The sequence below is a fragment of the Paramormyrops kingsleyae genome, chromosome 14 (assembly GCF_048594095.1).
Source record: "Paramormyrops kingsleyae isolate MSU_618 chromosome 14, PKINGS_0.4, whole genome shotgun sequence".
NCBI lineage: Eukaryota > Metazoa > Chordata > Actinopteri > Osteoglossiformes > Mormyridae > Paramormyrops > Paramormyrops kingsleyae.
In genome coordinates, this window is record NC_132810.1 from 14,157,858 (window position 1) to 14,173,623 (window position 15,766).

At 48.8% G+C, this 15,766-nt stretch overlaps 1 protein-coding gene across 1 annotated transcript in view; it reads left to right on the forward strand.

The window, feature by feature from the left end:
- Positions 1 to 277: 277 nt before the first annotated feature.
- runx3 (RUNX family transcription factor 3) overlaps positions 278 to 15,766 on the forward strand; it is a 36,662-nt gene continuing 21,173 nt past the window's right edge. Inside the window, exons 1-2 of the mRNA XM_023842494.2 lie at positions 278 to 611; positions 806 to 998. Of these exons, the coding sequence (XP_023698262.1) occupies positions 941 to 998 (58 nt within the window). The 5' untranslated portion in view covers positions 278 to 611; positions 806 to 940. The remainder of the gene's footprint in view (positions 612 to 805; positions 999 to 15,766) is intronic.

Consider the following 15,766-nt stretch of genomic DNA (forward strand, 5'->3'; position numbering starts at 1 on the left):
CCACACATAGACACACACACACACACATAGACACACACACACACACACACACATAGACACACACACACACACACACACATAGACACACACACACACACACACACACACAGATACAGCCCCATCCTCTAGTTCCCATCGACAACCCCCAGACCTAGTTCCCACCTCCCAGGGCTTGCTTTCTTTTTCTTTTGCACTCTTCTTTTGTCGCTCTCTTTCTCTCTCTCCCTCTCTGTCTTTTATAGCACTTTCAAGTTTTGAGTTCTTCATATTTGTTGGGGCGCCACTTGAAAGTGTCCCTGTGTGACAGGACAGAAAGCCACAAGGCTGAGGCGGAGAGCCAATGAAACGCCGGCACTTTCTAAAGTTAAAAAGGAGGGAATTAGAGAGAGAGCAAGAAACAGAGAGAGAGAGACAGAGAGAGAGGGAGGGAGAGAGAGCAAGGGAGATGGGGAGGCCCGTGTGACCTCATGTGACATGTGACGGCAGAGAGCTCCGACCCAACCAACAGGACCTGGGAGTCGCCTCGTCGATGTGTGAGGGAGGCCGCGTCCGCCACCAAGAGCCACCTGAAGCTAAACCCAGCCGAGCCTGCAGGGACCCCTCCGGCCCCGGTGAGTCTCGCCGCGCCCCCGACCCCGCCTGCCATCTCGCCATCAACCCCGCTACTTTCCCTTCGCATGATGTCGCCTGCAGTGAAGCTGACAGGATGTAGCGAAGGATCCCAAAGCAAAGCCTCACTAAGAGACAAGCCTCGTCTGTCGTTCTCTGTCTCTCTCTCTGTGCCACCCGCTCTTCCTGCCACAAGACGAGCACTGCCAACTGCCAGAGCCACACACCAGCACCAGCACGGACCCTGGCACAAACGCCGGCACGAACAGCAACGCGGACCCTGGCAAAGACGTCGGCACGGACAGCAGCCCAGGCTGTGCTACCAGCCAGAATGGCATCTAACAGCATTTTTGACTCCTTCTCCAACTACTCCAGCAGCTTCTTGAGAGGTGAGTCCCCATACCCTGTACCCCGCCCGGCCTGCACCCCCGAGCCCCCTTCTCCCCACAGCGGGGGCGCTGTCCGCTTTCCTCTCGTGTTCTGCTTGGCGCCTGGCTCAGAAAACCGCCTTGATGGCAACGTGACACATAAGTGCCTGGGAACAGAGTCGTGACGTCGGGGGGGGAGAAAACAATGAGAAGTGGAAGGGAGGGAAAGTGAGCAACAGGTCCAGGGATCCAGCTTCCCACCCGTTATCACAGGCGGAAGCCAGGGTCATCGTAGCGGTGACGCTGGCTCTGTTTCCATGGCAACCCCCTGCCATTAGATTTGGCACTGGGCTAGCAGTCACTCTTTGGCACTGGACTCACGTTTAATGAGAAAGCGTGACAGGGCAGCGATGGCTCCACACCTGCACCACGGACACAGGTGCACCGGGGCCCTAAAGACACTCTGGAGCGACATCCACAGGCGGAAAGCCCAAAAAGCGGAGTGGCACCAACTGCCTGCGGCTGCTGCAGCTCCGCGTTAATTAGGGGCCGCTAAAGAAGTGCAGCGTCACACCATAATTGTTTGCAGGGTATTTTTCCAGTGCTCCAGGCTGACAGAGCCCCCTCCCCTGCACACAGGCGCACACACTGCAGCTCTGTGAACGCGGGACACACAGATATTTAGAAAAATTTATTGTTTCCTCTTTACAAGTGGTTTATAATTTTTTTGTGCTTTTAGTGCGTCTCTCTAGGGTCTATCACGGCGCAGAAGCGTTTCACACAGTAAAGATGGGGTTAGATGTGTCGGAAATGATTCATAAATATAAATGTTCTGGCCCAGAGAAGGCAGAGGATGAGATGACGTCTCATAAGTGAGATCAAGATGGAGCCTGAATGTGTCACCAGCACAGGCGGGACATGCACACTGTCATGTTTAAATTTACACGTGTGTGCAGCACTCCTAAAACACTTTGGGGGGGGGGGGGGGTCAGTTGAGGCCCTGAGGGGGCTGAGGTGCGGGTGGGAGACACAGCACAACCTGACAAGGCGATAAGATCCGGCCCCTTTTATGGGGGCGGGGGGGGACGCGGTACTCACCAGACCCTGGTGAAACGGAAGCACGCCGTCCGAAAGATGGTGCATTGCTTGTGAGAAGGGACGCTAATCTGATGCAGACAGCACACTGCTCCGCGCCATCGCCGCCATAAGGCCATGCCTCCTTCCGTATAGCCCAGGCCTCATAATGCCCCAGATAGAGCTGCAGGCCCGCAGGGATCCAGGTTCGAGTGACAACCAGCACTTAGCAGAAAGACTAAAAAGCCTTGTTACAGCAGCATAGCTGCTGTTCACTTCCACGCGGACTGCGTGACAAACTATTTCATGCTCCCATAACCACTTCTGATATAATAAGGTCCTTGAAAGCACTTCAGACCCGCGGTACATCTCTGTCTGTCCCTGACCCGCGGTACATCTCTGTCTGTCCCTGACCCGCGGTACGTCTCTGTCTGTCCCTGACCCGCGGTACGTCTCTGTCTGTCCCTGACCCGCGGCACATCTCTGTCTGTCCCTGACCCGCGTTACATCTCTGTCTGTCCCTGACCCACGTTACGTCTCTGTCTGTCCCTGACCCGCGGTACGTCTCTGTCTGTCCCTGACCCGCGGCACATCTCTGTCTGTCCCTGACCCGCGTTACATCTCTGTCTGTCCCTGACCCGCATTACGTCTCTGTCTGTCCCTGACCCGCGTTACGTCTCTGTCTGTCCCTGACCCGCGTTACGTCTCTGTCTGTCCCTGACCCGCGGTACGTCTCTGTCTGTCCCTGACCCGCGGTACGTCTCTGTCTGTCCCTGACCCGCGTTACGTCTCTGTCTGTCCCTGACCCGCGGTACGTCTCTGTCTGTCCCTGACCCGCGGTACGTCTCTGTCTGTCCCTGACCCGCGGTACGTCTCTGTCTGTCCCTGACCCGCGTTACGTCTCTGTCTGTCCCTGACCCGCGTTACGTCTCTGTCTGTCCCTGACCCACGGTACGTCTCTGTCTGTCCCTGACCCGCGTTACATCTCTGTCTGTCCCTGACCCGCGGTACGTCTCTGTCTGTCCCTGACCCGCGTTACATCTCTGTCTCACCCTGACCCGCGGTGCATCTCTGTCTGTCCCTGACCCGCGGTACATCTCTGTCTGTCCCTGACCCGCGTTACATCTCTGTCTCACCCTGACCCGCGGTACATCTCTGTCTGTCCCTGACCCGCGGTACATCTCTGTCTGTCCCTGACCCAGAAATGGCCAGCCAGGCAGAATGCAGCGGCTCATTGAGATATGGCAAGTTCAGCTGTCAACAGAATTCGTAACGTCTAGACGGGCTATTTTAACCAAGAATGCCTAGTGTGGAAAACATATCTGCCAGGCAAAGCCAGCCTTGAACGATGACGACTAGACGTTAGGAAGGAAGAACTTTCTAATTGGATAATGAGATGGAAATGCTTAGAATATCAATTCTGTTCCGCTGATAGAAAAAAACACCCAAGTACTAGGGGTTTTCCTTTTTATTTTATATACTGTTTGGACACAGCCAGGAATTCAGTTAGTAAGACAAGAACAGCCATTGAGCTGGCAGGGCCGCCCTCAGCCAATCATTGGTCAGCAGCCCACAGTCAGGGCTGGTTTCCAGTTCTGTCATCTGGTTTATGGCCAGCAGCTTCTTAAACCATGGAAATCCTCCAATTCTCATGCTGTTGCATCATCACTAAATTGCATGTTAATGACACAGTAAATATGAGGTACATAAAAAAGCATCATTCTCCACCATGGCTGGGCCACCTAGATCTCCAGTTAGCGGGGATATCAAGTGGAAAATCCAGTGAGCCATGCAGCAGGAGGAAGGGAGGGATAGAGAGAGAGAGAGTGCGCATACACTCCACGCGTGGCACGCCGCTCTGCACGATGAAGCAGGAACCTGCTGAGGACACTGGATAGCCAGTTCTGAGGAGGGACAGAGACTGCGGGTGTTGGTGGTGGAGGGTGACTGTACTGCCCTCGGGACAACTTGGCGACGACGGGATCAGGGAGAGAGACGCGTGAAAGCATAGCAGAGACACAGCGACATGCACCGGCTGTGTCAGTGACGGGGGCTCAGACTGTCCCCAGCACCAGCAGCCTCATTCTCCACCTTCTAGCCAACTCCATTCTCCCAGAGGCTGATTTGCTGCCAGCCTTCACAGACAGTGATACGTGCAGGGGATACGTACTGGGCTGCCAGCCTTCACAGACAGTGATACGTGCAGGGGATACGTACTGGGCTGCCAGCCTTCACAGACAGTGATGTCCTCAGCTGGGGGTTTGGCTGCCGTCCATAAGGTTCCCCTCATCCTGGCCCTGTCAAAGCGCAGATACACATGTTGTAAGGCACATATATGTACAGGGGATACGCATAGGGGATACGCACAGGGGATACCTGCAGGGGATACATACAAAGGATACGCACACGTACATAGAAGCCAAAACTGTAATAAATGCCAGTAATGAAATACCTTTCCAAACCAATGTTAACTTTTTGACAATAATGTAATAAGTTATATTATTAGCCATTTATTACATTATTGACATTTATTGCATTAAGCGCCCTTGGGAGCCATGGCTGAGTGACTGAAACCCCGCGGCCAGGGCAGCACAAGGAAGCGAGAATACAGACCGACGGTCTGACAGTGCTCTGCCTTGGTTCCTAATATGCTGTTCCCCTCCTCCGCCTCACCGCCGGGCTACAAGCTACAATTCTGCAGAGGAACCATGACTTGGGGCTAAACCACAGCTCCCAGGGACAGAGCAGGCACATGGACATCACCCGGGGGGAACAATGACACAAGGCAGAGTGCGTGCGTGTCTCTGCGTGTCTGGAGTGAAGTCTGAAACGTGACTGTGAGTCGGACCCTGGGAGTGCGAGTGCAGCTTCCACTGAGCTGTCATTCTCTGGCCCAAAGCCGGTGCCTCGTACCAAACCCATGAAAAAAACCCTAATCACAGCGTTACCAAAAAGTGCTAATGATAGGATGTGAGCAGCTCCAGGCAGTCAGCGCTGGAGTTTCCTCAGTGTTACAGGGCAGATCTTTAACCCCGTACACACGAGCACAGGGTCTAACCCCGTACACACGAGCACAGGGTCTAACATCATACACACGAGCACAGGGTCTAACCCCGTACACACGAGCACAGGGTCTAACCCCGTACACACGAGCACAGGGTCTAACCCCTTACACACGAGCACAGGGTCTAACCCCGTACACACGAGCACAGGGTCTAACATCATACACACGAGCACAGGGTCTAACCCCGTACACACGAGCACAGGGTCTAACCCCGTACACACGAGCACAGGGTCTAACATCATACACACGAGCACAGGGTCTAACCCCGTACACACGAGCACAGGGTCTAACATCGTACACACGAGCACAGGGTCTAACCCCGTACACACGAGCACAGGGTCTAACCCCGTACACACGAGCACTGGGTCTAATCCTTTTTTTGGCTTTTGCTATTATCAGTTTGTCTGATGATTAATCACACTTCACTCGCACACAGAAGAGTAATGCACATATTCTTGGAGCAGACGTACAAGCATGCTGGACCGTGGAGGCAGTGATGTGCAGCATTCCCACAATGCCAGAGCACAGAGCATTAGTGCTGGAAGCCACGCTGTCAGGCCGGCTGCACGCCTTTGCAGAGAGCCGACCAGCCATGGTAGAGCCTGTCTCTCTGCCGCTTTGTTTCTGTCAGTTTGACTGCAGCACTTTACGTGGCATTTCACCAGGTGCAGGCGCGTCACATCTAGTAGGTGTGTATCTACAGAGCGTGCGCTGACCCAGAGTAACCCCACTTGCTGTCTGCGCAGCTGCAGCCCAACTGCTGCTCCTCAGTTCTCCAATTTCTGAGCTTGAGCCGGGCAGAAGTGCGGCTCTCGCCAGCTTCCTCCTCGCTGTCTGCTCTGAGGTTGATCAATCTGATTTGGGAGGGCTTTTCTCACAAATGAGAGGACGGGAGCCCAGTGGGGGCCCATGGAGGAAGCTCACGGCATCTCGGGGTCCACAGAGGGAGTGCAGATGGGCCCTAGGGGCCCAACCCGGATGCTGCCCGATAAGCTCAAACCGGAAATGGTCCCGATGAAAAGAAGGACTGGAAGTGGCAGGGTGCTGGCCGAGAACAGGGCGACCGCTCTTCACACGCCAGAAAGCAACTTGGGGCACAGGGCTGGAGACACAGGTATCACACGGCCTGTGTTCTCACACACTAACTCTTTGGGGGGTGAAGGGTGACACGTGAGTGTGGCACTGTGTGTGTGTGTGTGTGTGTGTGTCTGTGTGCTGGCACTGTGAGTGTATGTGTACGTGTGAGTGGGTATCTGTTTCTGAGGAGGTGGAAGGTTATTGAACACATGGTTTAAAAAATCAAAGCGTGTGACAGAGGCTGCTGTATCTGTGCTTAGATGACTGGCACAGGGTTTACTCAGAATGAGAGGCGGGGGCACTGTTGGGGGGGGTTGGAGGCGGGGGTGGGCCTGGGAGAGCAGGCACATCAAAGGTCTGAGACTCATCTCTGTGTGATGGTTGTGAATCAGGCCTCGAACTGAAACAATCTCAGAGGTTTCTGTAATCGTTCCCAGCACCACGTCTGATCATTCATTCATTAGCCTCAGCAATATCCCACAATGCAAATCTCCGCCTGCCACAGACAGCCTTGCTGGCAGCTGCTTCGTTTGCATTCTTTACATCCTCCGAGCCTCAACCTCCAACCTTTCAGCCTCTGTTTCCAGTGAAGAGATGGAGGACAAGAGAACACTGGAAGAGTGTTCTCTCTCTGCCATCCTGGAGACGTGGCGAGGAGGATGTGATGTGCTGATAGGGGCCCCTTGCTGTTCCTGGGGCTCCTGAGAGATTGCTGCCTGGTTTGGTGCAGAACGCAGGGCTCGGTCTGGGGCCACAGGAACACGCAGGCCGCATGGCCCCGCCCTCCCCCCCCCCCCCCGCACACTCGCCTAGCAGCATGGCAGCAGCTGCTCCGGGCGGCCGCTCCATACCGCTCAGCTCACGTGCCATTCTGTTTCAGGAGCAGACAGAATTACAACCCCCCCCCGCTACTCCCTCGTCCCCCCCCACTACTCCCTCATCCCGCCTCTGGGCTGCTCCCTCGTACCTCCCGCTGCTCCCTCATACCCCCCCTCTGCTCCCCCATACCCCCCCGCTGTTCCCTTGTTCCTTCTCTGGGCTGCTACCCCCCCCCCCCACTGCTCCCTCGTCCCCCCCACTGCTCCCTCGTACCTCCCTTTGCTCCCTCGTACCTCCCGTTGCTCCCTCGTCCCGCCTCTGGGCTGCTCCCCCCCCCATCCCCACCTCTGGACTGTTTTTATGCTGTTTCTATATCGGTTTTATTAGCCGCCCTCTGCCAGCGCAGCTTTGGTTTTGCTCAGATTTTCGCAGTCCGGCACGTTCTTCGGAAGCAGCGCGGTGACCAGCTTCCACTCCTGCCTGAAATCGATATCCTCCTTCAAAGGGGCCTGTGTTTCATCTCTGTGCACACTTAACACTGACGGGGCAGATTGATGAGCCCTGGCCAAAGCGTAGAAGTATCTCTGAAAAGTTAAGGTTCAGAAGATGGGGGGCGGGGGGGGTCTCTCTGGGTGATCAGAGCATTTGCAGAGGGGGAGAGCATTCATGCAATTTTTCATGTGACTCAGCTTCTGACAGCCAATCAGCTGAGGATCCATCTTCCCTCAAACAGTGAGCGTGGTGCCGGTCACACACACACACACACACACACACACATACACACACACACACCAGTGTGTCCCTAGGTTTACCGCTGACATGTAGCCAGGAAGCTGAGGTCCTGGTCCCTGATGGTCACTCAGCCACGCTTTCAGGTGGAGGTGAAACACCATGACCAGCCTGTGTTTCTGTGGGTGCAGTCAGTCCGCAGCCTGGCCATTCGCTCTGGCCCCAGGTTCATGCTGATCCTCTGACGTGACCCTGAGCGATGGACTGTATGGTCAGTAGCTGGTCGCTGCTTAGAAATTCACTGCAAGATGTTTCAGGGAGAGGAGATTAGTCTGGGATTTACTTTCATGTCTTACGATTCAAAGTATTCATTTCAGCCATGGACTGGATATCACTGTTTTATAAATGATGGTACTCATATGTATTCATGAATCATTTTTAAGTATCACTGTTGGAAAATGACTTCAAAAGTATCTGAAAGTAGTTTGCTGCAGGATTTGGGAAACACAGGATTCCCGGGAAGCCCAGAATGGGCTCCGCTTTTGAGGAAGGGTTGCTCCTGGTCCTGCTGAGGGGCTCTGGAAGCTGGATCTTTTTCCTGATACAGCCAGGAGTGAAACACAAGCCTCGCCAGACACTGAGGATGGCATTTTCCTCACACTCAGCTCCGTCAGGCCAAAAAACAGACATTTTGACTTCAGTGGCGGTGGGTCAAGCCCTCTCGGTCCATCCCTGGAAGAAGCCCCCGCCTCCCCGTCAAGCCACCATCACTGGCGGCAATAAACGGCTCTGTGTGCGATGAACAGAATGAGTCAATGCGTTTGGCCGGCCGGGTGGGAGGAGGTAACTGTCACTGGCAACGCTGAGCAACATCTTGTAGCGATTATCGCAGCGGAAAAATGTTTTTCTGCAACATGCAATTACTATAGATTACAGATTGCGTTCATGGCATCAGAAGCCATGACCAGAGACAGACAGAGACAGTCAGATGCAGACGGGGGAGAGAGTAACTGCGATTCCTCCGTGGGCTCGCCTGATTGGATCCAGAGCCACAAATCCTGTGGTGACAAGTCACCAACAGCTCGCCAGCAGCACACCAGTGTTGATTGGCCAGCTGCACTGACGGCTCAGCCTGCTGTCGGGCAAAGGTCAGAGGTCACGGGGCTACTCGGCGCCGCCTCCGGCTCGCATGGTGCCTAGAGAGCTGGCAGCGCCGTGCCAGCTGCTCATTGTCCATCCATCCATGCAGGTGACACAGTGACAAAGGGCCTCTCCGGCCCTCAGCCTCCCTCCTGTTTAGGATAAACTCTTAGCGTGAGCAAAGTGAGAAGCAGCTTGATGTGAAGGGGGTCCCTCCTCTAGGGGGCGCTGTGCCTTAAGGTTAGGGCTCTGCATCACTGCGTTCCTGGTGAGGACATGGGCCTGCTCAGGATGCCTATTTCATCTCCACTGTGCAAGCGCTGTCAAACCACTGCTTTAGGCTAGGCTCAGTGTCAGATTCCCACGAGAAGTTCACCTCCTACGGGGAGTTCACCTCCTACGGGGAGTTCACCTCCCACGGCTCCTGCAAAGGGTCTCTGTCTGCTGGCACCTGCACCCCCCTTACAGGCCAGTGCAGCTCCAGTGACTTCAGCAACCATTAACAGGGTAGCCATCAGCAGCATAGTCAGCCAGCAGAGACTCAGTAGCCCCCTCTAGAGTTTAAGTGTGGATACATCATGCTCTGGCCTCTGAGGCACCGTATTCACACATTTCCTTGTACTTGACGTGAGGACACGTTTGTCCAAAGCACTGTGGCTTCAGATCAGTGACTGTGAAAAAAAATGTGAAATTTACCCTGAATAGAATCGTGACTGTTGACGGGGAATGGAATAATGAAGAGTACATAGTGTGTGACAAACGGACATGCTCAGTATGACCAAAAAAAACATCCCACATACAGCTAGAATATTTCTTATGGTCTTTGGTGATGGCGTGGCAGTCACTGGAGGGGGAGGTCTGGAGACAGCGCGCAGGTCCCTGCCGCAGTCTCCAGTTTAGACTGGCTAGCCCGCTTTTACCCAATCATAAATAGATTATCTAATCCGTGAAGCGACTTGGCGCACAGACAGGAAAGCCATTCCCACACGCGAAGGTGCATTACGATGCAACGGCATTAAAACGTCGGGGAGGTAAACGCATAAACGGAGTAGCCTATGTCGTGAAAGCTCCCGGTCTGCTCACAGTCACTGCAGTATTTTAGCCGGTCACGTCTTTAACACGATAATTAGTTTCTGGTCTAGAGCATGTCAAGATCTCGTTCATCATTTTATGTAATATATATGCATAAATTACAAAATCTAAATAACGATATTTAAACACTAAACAAAAACGGAGTGGAGCACAAAGGGGCCCATTCTGCCTCTTGCAGATAAGAGACACCCTCACTGAGTCACCTCTGAGACGAGACATGTCCGTTAAAAAGCAGGAAATTACAGACACACGGCCGCACGCCAGCGTCGCATCTGCGGTGACATGCCAGTGACAGTGTCACACTGCTCCACATGACAGCAGAGGAAGCGCCTTTGAAATTTCACAAAGAAAACATACCGTGTGTAAAATTGCCATTTTTGCACTAAATGTTTTAGCCGTCTCATTTTAGACAGAACCGCGAAAAAGCAACATCTCTGAAAGCCACGTTAATTCTTGAATTCTTAACTCGTAAATGTCACGGCTTTTATTTAGTCGGTTATATCATTTTACTGCCATTAAATTCGGTTAATTGTGTAAATGGAGGCATATTTGTAATAACTGTTCATTGTACTCTATATTGATCTTCGGCAAGTTTATTTTTTGGTAAAGGTATTCCTTGTTTGGTCATCTATAAAAATAACTAATTTCACGTCTTATTCTGAAAAGTGAGAATATTAAAAATAAATAAACATCTGTTTTTTTTTTTAACTCCTGAGCACCTTAATTTGGGAATACCAACTGCTTTCGGAAGAAACGCGCCGCTCCGGCCCTCCGATTAGCACAGGCGTAGCGCTAATAATAGGCATCTTCGTCTTATGTCATCTCTTAGCTTCAAACTATTTCTAATTTCCCTTGTACTGGTTTTAAATGAATACGTCACCGGAATAGGCCTGTTTGTACAAACTGGAAATGGCTCATTGGTGTAGGCCTGTATGATCAATCTGATTCATATTTCCATAAAGATAGTAGGCCTATGTTTCGCTAAGAAACAAAGCCATCATAACAAAATAAGATGCAGTCATATGATATCTGCACACAACCGGGGGCGAATGAAGAAAATCACTCGTCATAAGTGAATACCGGTCTCTCAGGACGGCAAAGCATTAATAAAAAAATATGCCGGGCACCGGTCCCGGCTCAGGTCTTCCAGGCCTGACGGAAGGACGAAGATAACAGCTCAGCTACAGTCCGTGTTACGTGTACCGCCGGACTATCACTTAGTTAAGCGGTGAAGAAATAGTAAGTAGATGAGGCGAAAGCAGCCTACCTATTTCTCAACGACCCCCAACCGCCTTGGCCGCAGACTTATTTCTTCACGCGTTATTGGCTTCCACAGGTTTTAACCGGAGCGGGTAAAATTATGTAATTAATTAAAATAATTTCTAAATGTGAGAAGTCCGTGACCTTATCAAAATAAGCGAACTCTGGGTGTTTAAGAAGTTTCTTCTAATGATTTAGTGGGCGTCAAAGCCTCAGAGGAAAAGCTGTATATTTGGACTTTCTAGAGACAGAAAATGGTTAGCGTGCATAACCACAATCTAAGACCCACATAACATTCACAACACTGCTAATAGTACCGCGTTCCCTTTTAGAGCGAAAAGCCGAAAAGATAACGGCATCTGAAGAGTCCAGATGACAAGCGACGTGAGCATAGAGACCACTGTATTCTCCCGGTAAATGACCGTAAAACAGAGCAAATAAAAGGGCAGAAGCTGAGTATGTTCAAATAAGGCGCACGCTGCTCTGTTCATCGGATTTTAAAGAAAGGGATAGTAGCCTAAGTCCACGATAGCCTAAATACTGTATTAAATATCAGTGGGGTATCTCATCGGAACCCAGCGCGGATCATTAAAAATCGTTCAGCACACGGATCCGTGCGGCTGAAACCGAATAAACTGCTGTTGAAATGCTGGAGTCTAAGTATGACAGGTTCATATGACTGGTGTGCAGCTTCGTTTCGCCTGCGGTTTGACATTAATAATGGAGGGAGGCAGGACGGGATGACGGGCTGAAATATCAGCGATGTCGTGGCCACGGCGGACCTTTTCTGGGCCTACAAATAGATCAAATTCATAGCTGATATTACTAGAGGAGCCACAAGGGTCTCGAACAGTTGGATAAAGCAGATAAACTTTCCGAAAGACAAGGCATCTTTAATGATCATATACATAGTCTATTTAAAAATCACTTTCCAGCAGAATAATTTTAAACCAGGTTTATACGGGTATGCCTGTCATGTCGCAAGTTGTTTGCAAATTATCGGAATTAGACTGCTGATATTACAGAAAACAATAACGCATCTCTCTCTCTCCACATACACACACACACACACACACACTGTATAATAAGCCTATATATGAGAGTGAATAACGGGTAAAAGCGTATCGCGCTCTCGTTGTCCGCTTTCTCCCAACACCGGCCACCCCAATGAAAAACCTCCGCATCCTTCAGCATTAAGGCTTTTGCTAATCTTAGCTGATGATATTTTGGCGGCAGACCGCGCGATTACAAATAACTATAGGCCTACTTAATTATTGCACAGTGTCTCTCATCACGCCCATTTTCTTCGCCTAGGGTTCTGTTTACGAGATATCGCCATCTTTTAAATCCTTCTGCGTTAGTCATCTGTGTGTCTACACATAGCTTCCAGCTAAGAAGTTGCTGATGAAAATGTTTGTTGGTGTTTCCCTTATAAAATCTGGAGGGGTGGAGGGGGCGTGCTTGGCCGCTCTGGGGAGTCATCATGTCGAAAAGAGTGATTCAAAATTTAGTGGGCGTCCCTCAGTTATCTGAGGGAAATGGAGCGAGCGTCGACGAAATAACGGCACGATTTTTTGTAGAATTTAATGTAATTTATCATACTACTTACGAACGATGGTAATCAAAAATGATTATAATTATTATTACTACTGCGCTGGACGGTTTATGCCTTTCTATAATGCATAAACAGCTTAGAAAACGTCACCAGTAATATTACTTTGTTTTAAATGACTAATTTATGACTAGCCCTCGGCACGCGTGAAAAGGGGTTATCTGCCCATTTCACCGCCAATCCCACAAACCTACAGACCGCTCAGACTCGGTCGGTCAAAAATAAACCCGCAGTGCCTACCTACCCTGCAGGGCAATAAAAACACGCAGAACACATCTACACTGCTCCAGCACGCGCTGGATCGGCACCCATCGCCGCAGGGGATCCAGACAAGCGCGAGGCCAGGCACCTCTGGCGCGGTACGCTTCCCCTGGCTCGTGCGGTGAGCGCAGCCGGCCCGGGGCTTCTTTTATTTTCAGTCTATGACCCCACGTGATATAAAGCGCATTTTACTTACAAAGAAAACAAACAAATCTTACTAATCACCGACCTTTAAAGGAATTCGTTTTTAACTTTAACTTTTTACCTCTAAATGGGCTTTTCATCGAATCATATTCAATATGTTTAAAAGAAATATATAATTATTATACAAACGGAAAGGGAAGAGTTACATGTCAGTATTGTAAAACACTGAACTTAACGCTTAAATATTTTGTATTTTTATATTTGCATATCAGGAATGTAACTCAAATATAAATATAATTGAAATATTTATGAACTCTATAATACCATGGGTAACAAGGGGAATTAAAAAATCAAAATAAAGAAGAGGAAAGTGGAAAATCTGTCTGAGTCAGACATGCAGTCTGTTGCTATGATCTAAAGTTCTAAACGGTTCATCTCGCAACCTTAGCGGCTATCCCGGCTGACTCATTTAACTCCTGTTTGATCTTTAAGAGAAGCACGTCGCTTGTATTTCCCTGGTTTTATCCCAGACCGACTCGGGTGTGTCTGTTCAAGACACATTTTTCATTTCACACTATAGGGAGCTCCTGAAGAATTGCTAATTATTGGTTTTAAATGAGAATTTGACCGCGCGAGGCTGAAGCCGCAAACACAGTCTTTGCTGCCTTTTGAAAAGTGTTATTTTCTACTACTGATTTACGTTTTACTGAGCTGCATACAACAAAATGTTCGTCTGTGATTATCTGGCGTTTTCAAAACGTTTTTTGAGGGAAAGCACAACATTTGTAATGAGGGTAACCTTAATTTTAAATATTCGATTAATAGTTAAACCGACAAACGATTCTATCATACAGTCGAGAACGAAATTTACTGTACAAATGTATTTTTTATCGATTTTTATGTCTGTTAATTAGCAGATGGTGACGTTTTTTGGCGCAGCCTCATTAATTAAAATTCAGAATATGAATTAATAGAAAAAAGTATTCGCCATATGTACTTAGTTAAATTTTCCATCCATTTTTCGAGATGTATTTATGCAATATTAACGATATATATGTTATGTATAAATTATTGTAGCGAATTAATTTAAAATAAAGGCATATATTGGGTATTATTTTGTATATGATCAAAAAAATTACATTTACGTGTGTTTTTTGATCATTTTGGTCATATTTACTTTATGCTACAAACGAAATTTTAAAAATAAGTATGTTTAGCTCTTTGTTTAAAATGTTTCGCCCCAAATTCTTTCCGACGCTGAAGTGTGCGAACGTACGGAGGAAATCCGCGCTTTAAACTGCTGACTTCTTTCAAACGACAAACGCGCCAACTAGCGTCCAACCCCCCGCATGGCCACGCGGTTCGCCTTCACGCGCCAGGGCGTGGTGCTCGGCACAGGATACCGTCTTAATAACCTGTTCGGCACAGAACTCCCACTAATAAATATCCTAACATTACACCCCCACATCACGGCAAATTATTCAACTTTGCATTTTTAAATTATTTTACATGTTATCATGTTTGATGTATCGATACAAAATTACAAACAGTGCCTTTTGAAAATTAAATATTACTAATTTCTATATAACTAATATAATAAATACAAGAAAATCAAACTAAAGGATGCGACTGTTTAATTAGGAGGTTTTGGTGTGACTTGTTACGCATTATTGTAATCACTTTTAATCGGTAAATAACGCGATTCTATGAGGACACGAAGAAGTAACGCGCGCACAGAGCCACAGAGATTTAATTACATTCTAATCTGTGCACACAAAGTAACTAGTAAACAATAAATAGTAAATAGTAAATACATATTTGAGAACCTTGGTGGAAGCTGTACAGAAGTACTGTTGCCGTATTTATATTTTATATTTAAAATATAAAATCCTGAAAATACGCTGTAGTTGTTGCGCTCTCTTGAATCTTAACGCTTCGGTTTTAATTGATAATAAACGAAAATGTCTACAAATTTAGCCTGAACGTCACGAAAATATATGAAATCCTAATAATTTATATGAAATGTATTCTTCCGTGTGTGTGTGTGTGTGTTATTAAATAATTTTTATGAGGATCACAAACACGTTTTTGTGATCTACCCATAAATCCACCCGTAAATGAAACTCCTTGACCAGGATGTCATTGGTCACGAAATGCACACAACCAAATCTACACAGATAATTAATGCGTTTGATCTTAAATATCGCAGGTGTCAAAGCTTCGTGATGTAACACATAAAACATCGGCCGAAACTCAAAACGCTAGATTTTAGCAGCAGGTAACGGTACACTTAAGAGAGAAGCATCGTCTTTATGTAAGGTTTGCTGTCATTCGTGGTACAACTTTGTATGACATTTACTGCGACGCTTACTACACCTAAATTAGCTAAAAGTAAAGGCTAAATTAACTGTATAATGTAAGATATACAAGTAGAGAACATAATTAAATCATAGGATAAAGATTAAACATCTGATTAAACTTCCCTCAAAAATGCGCCTAACACACTATTTAATTTAA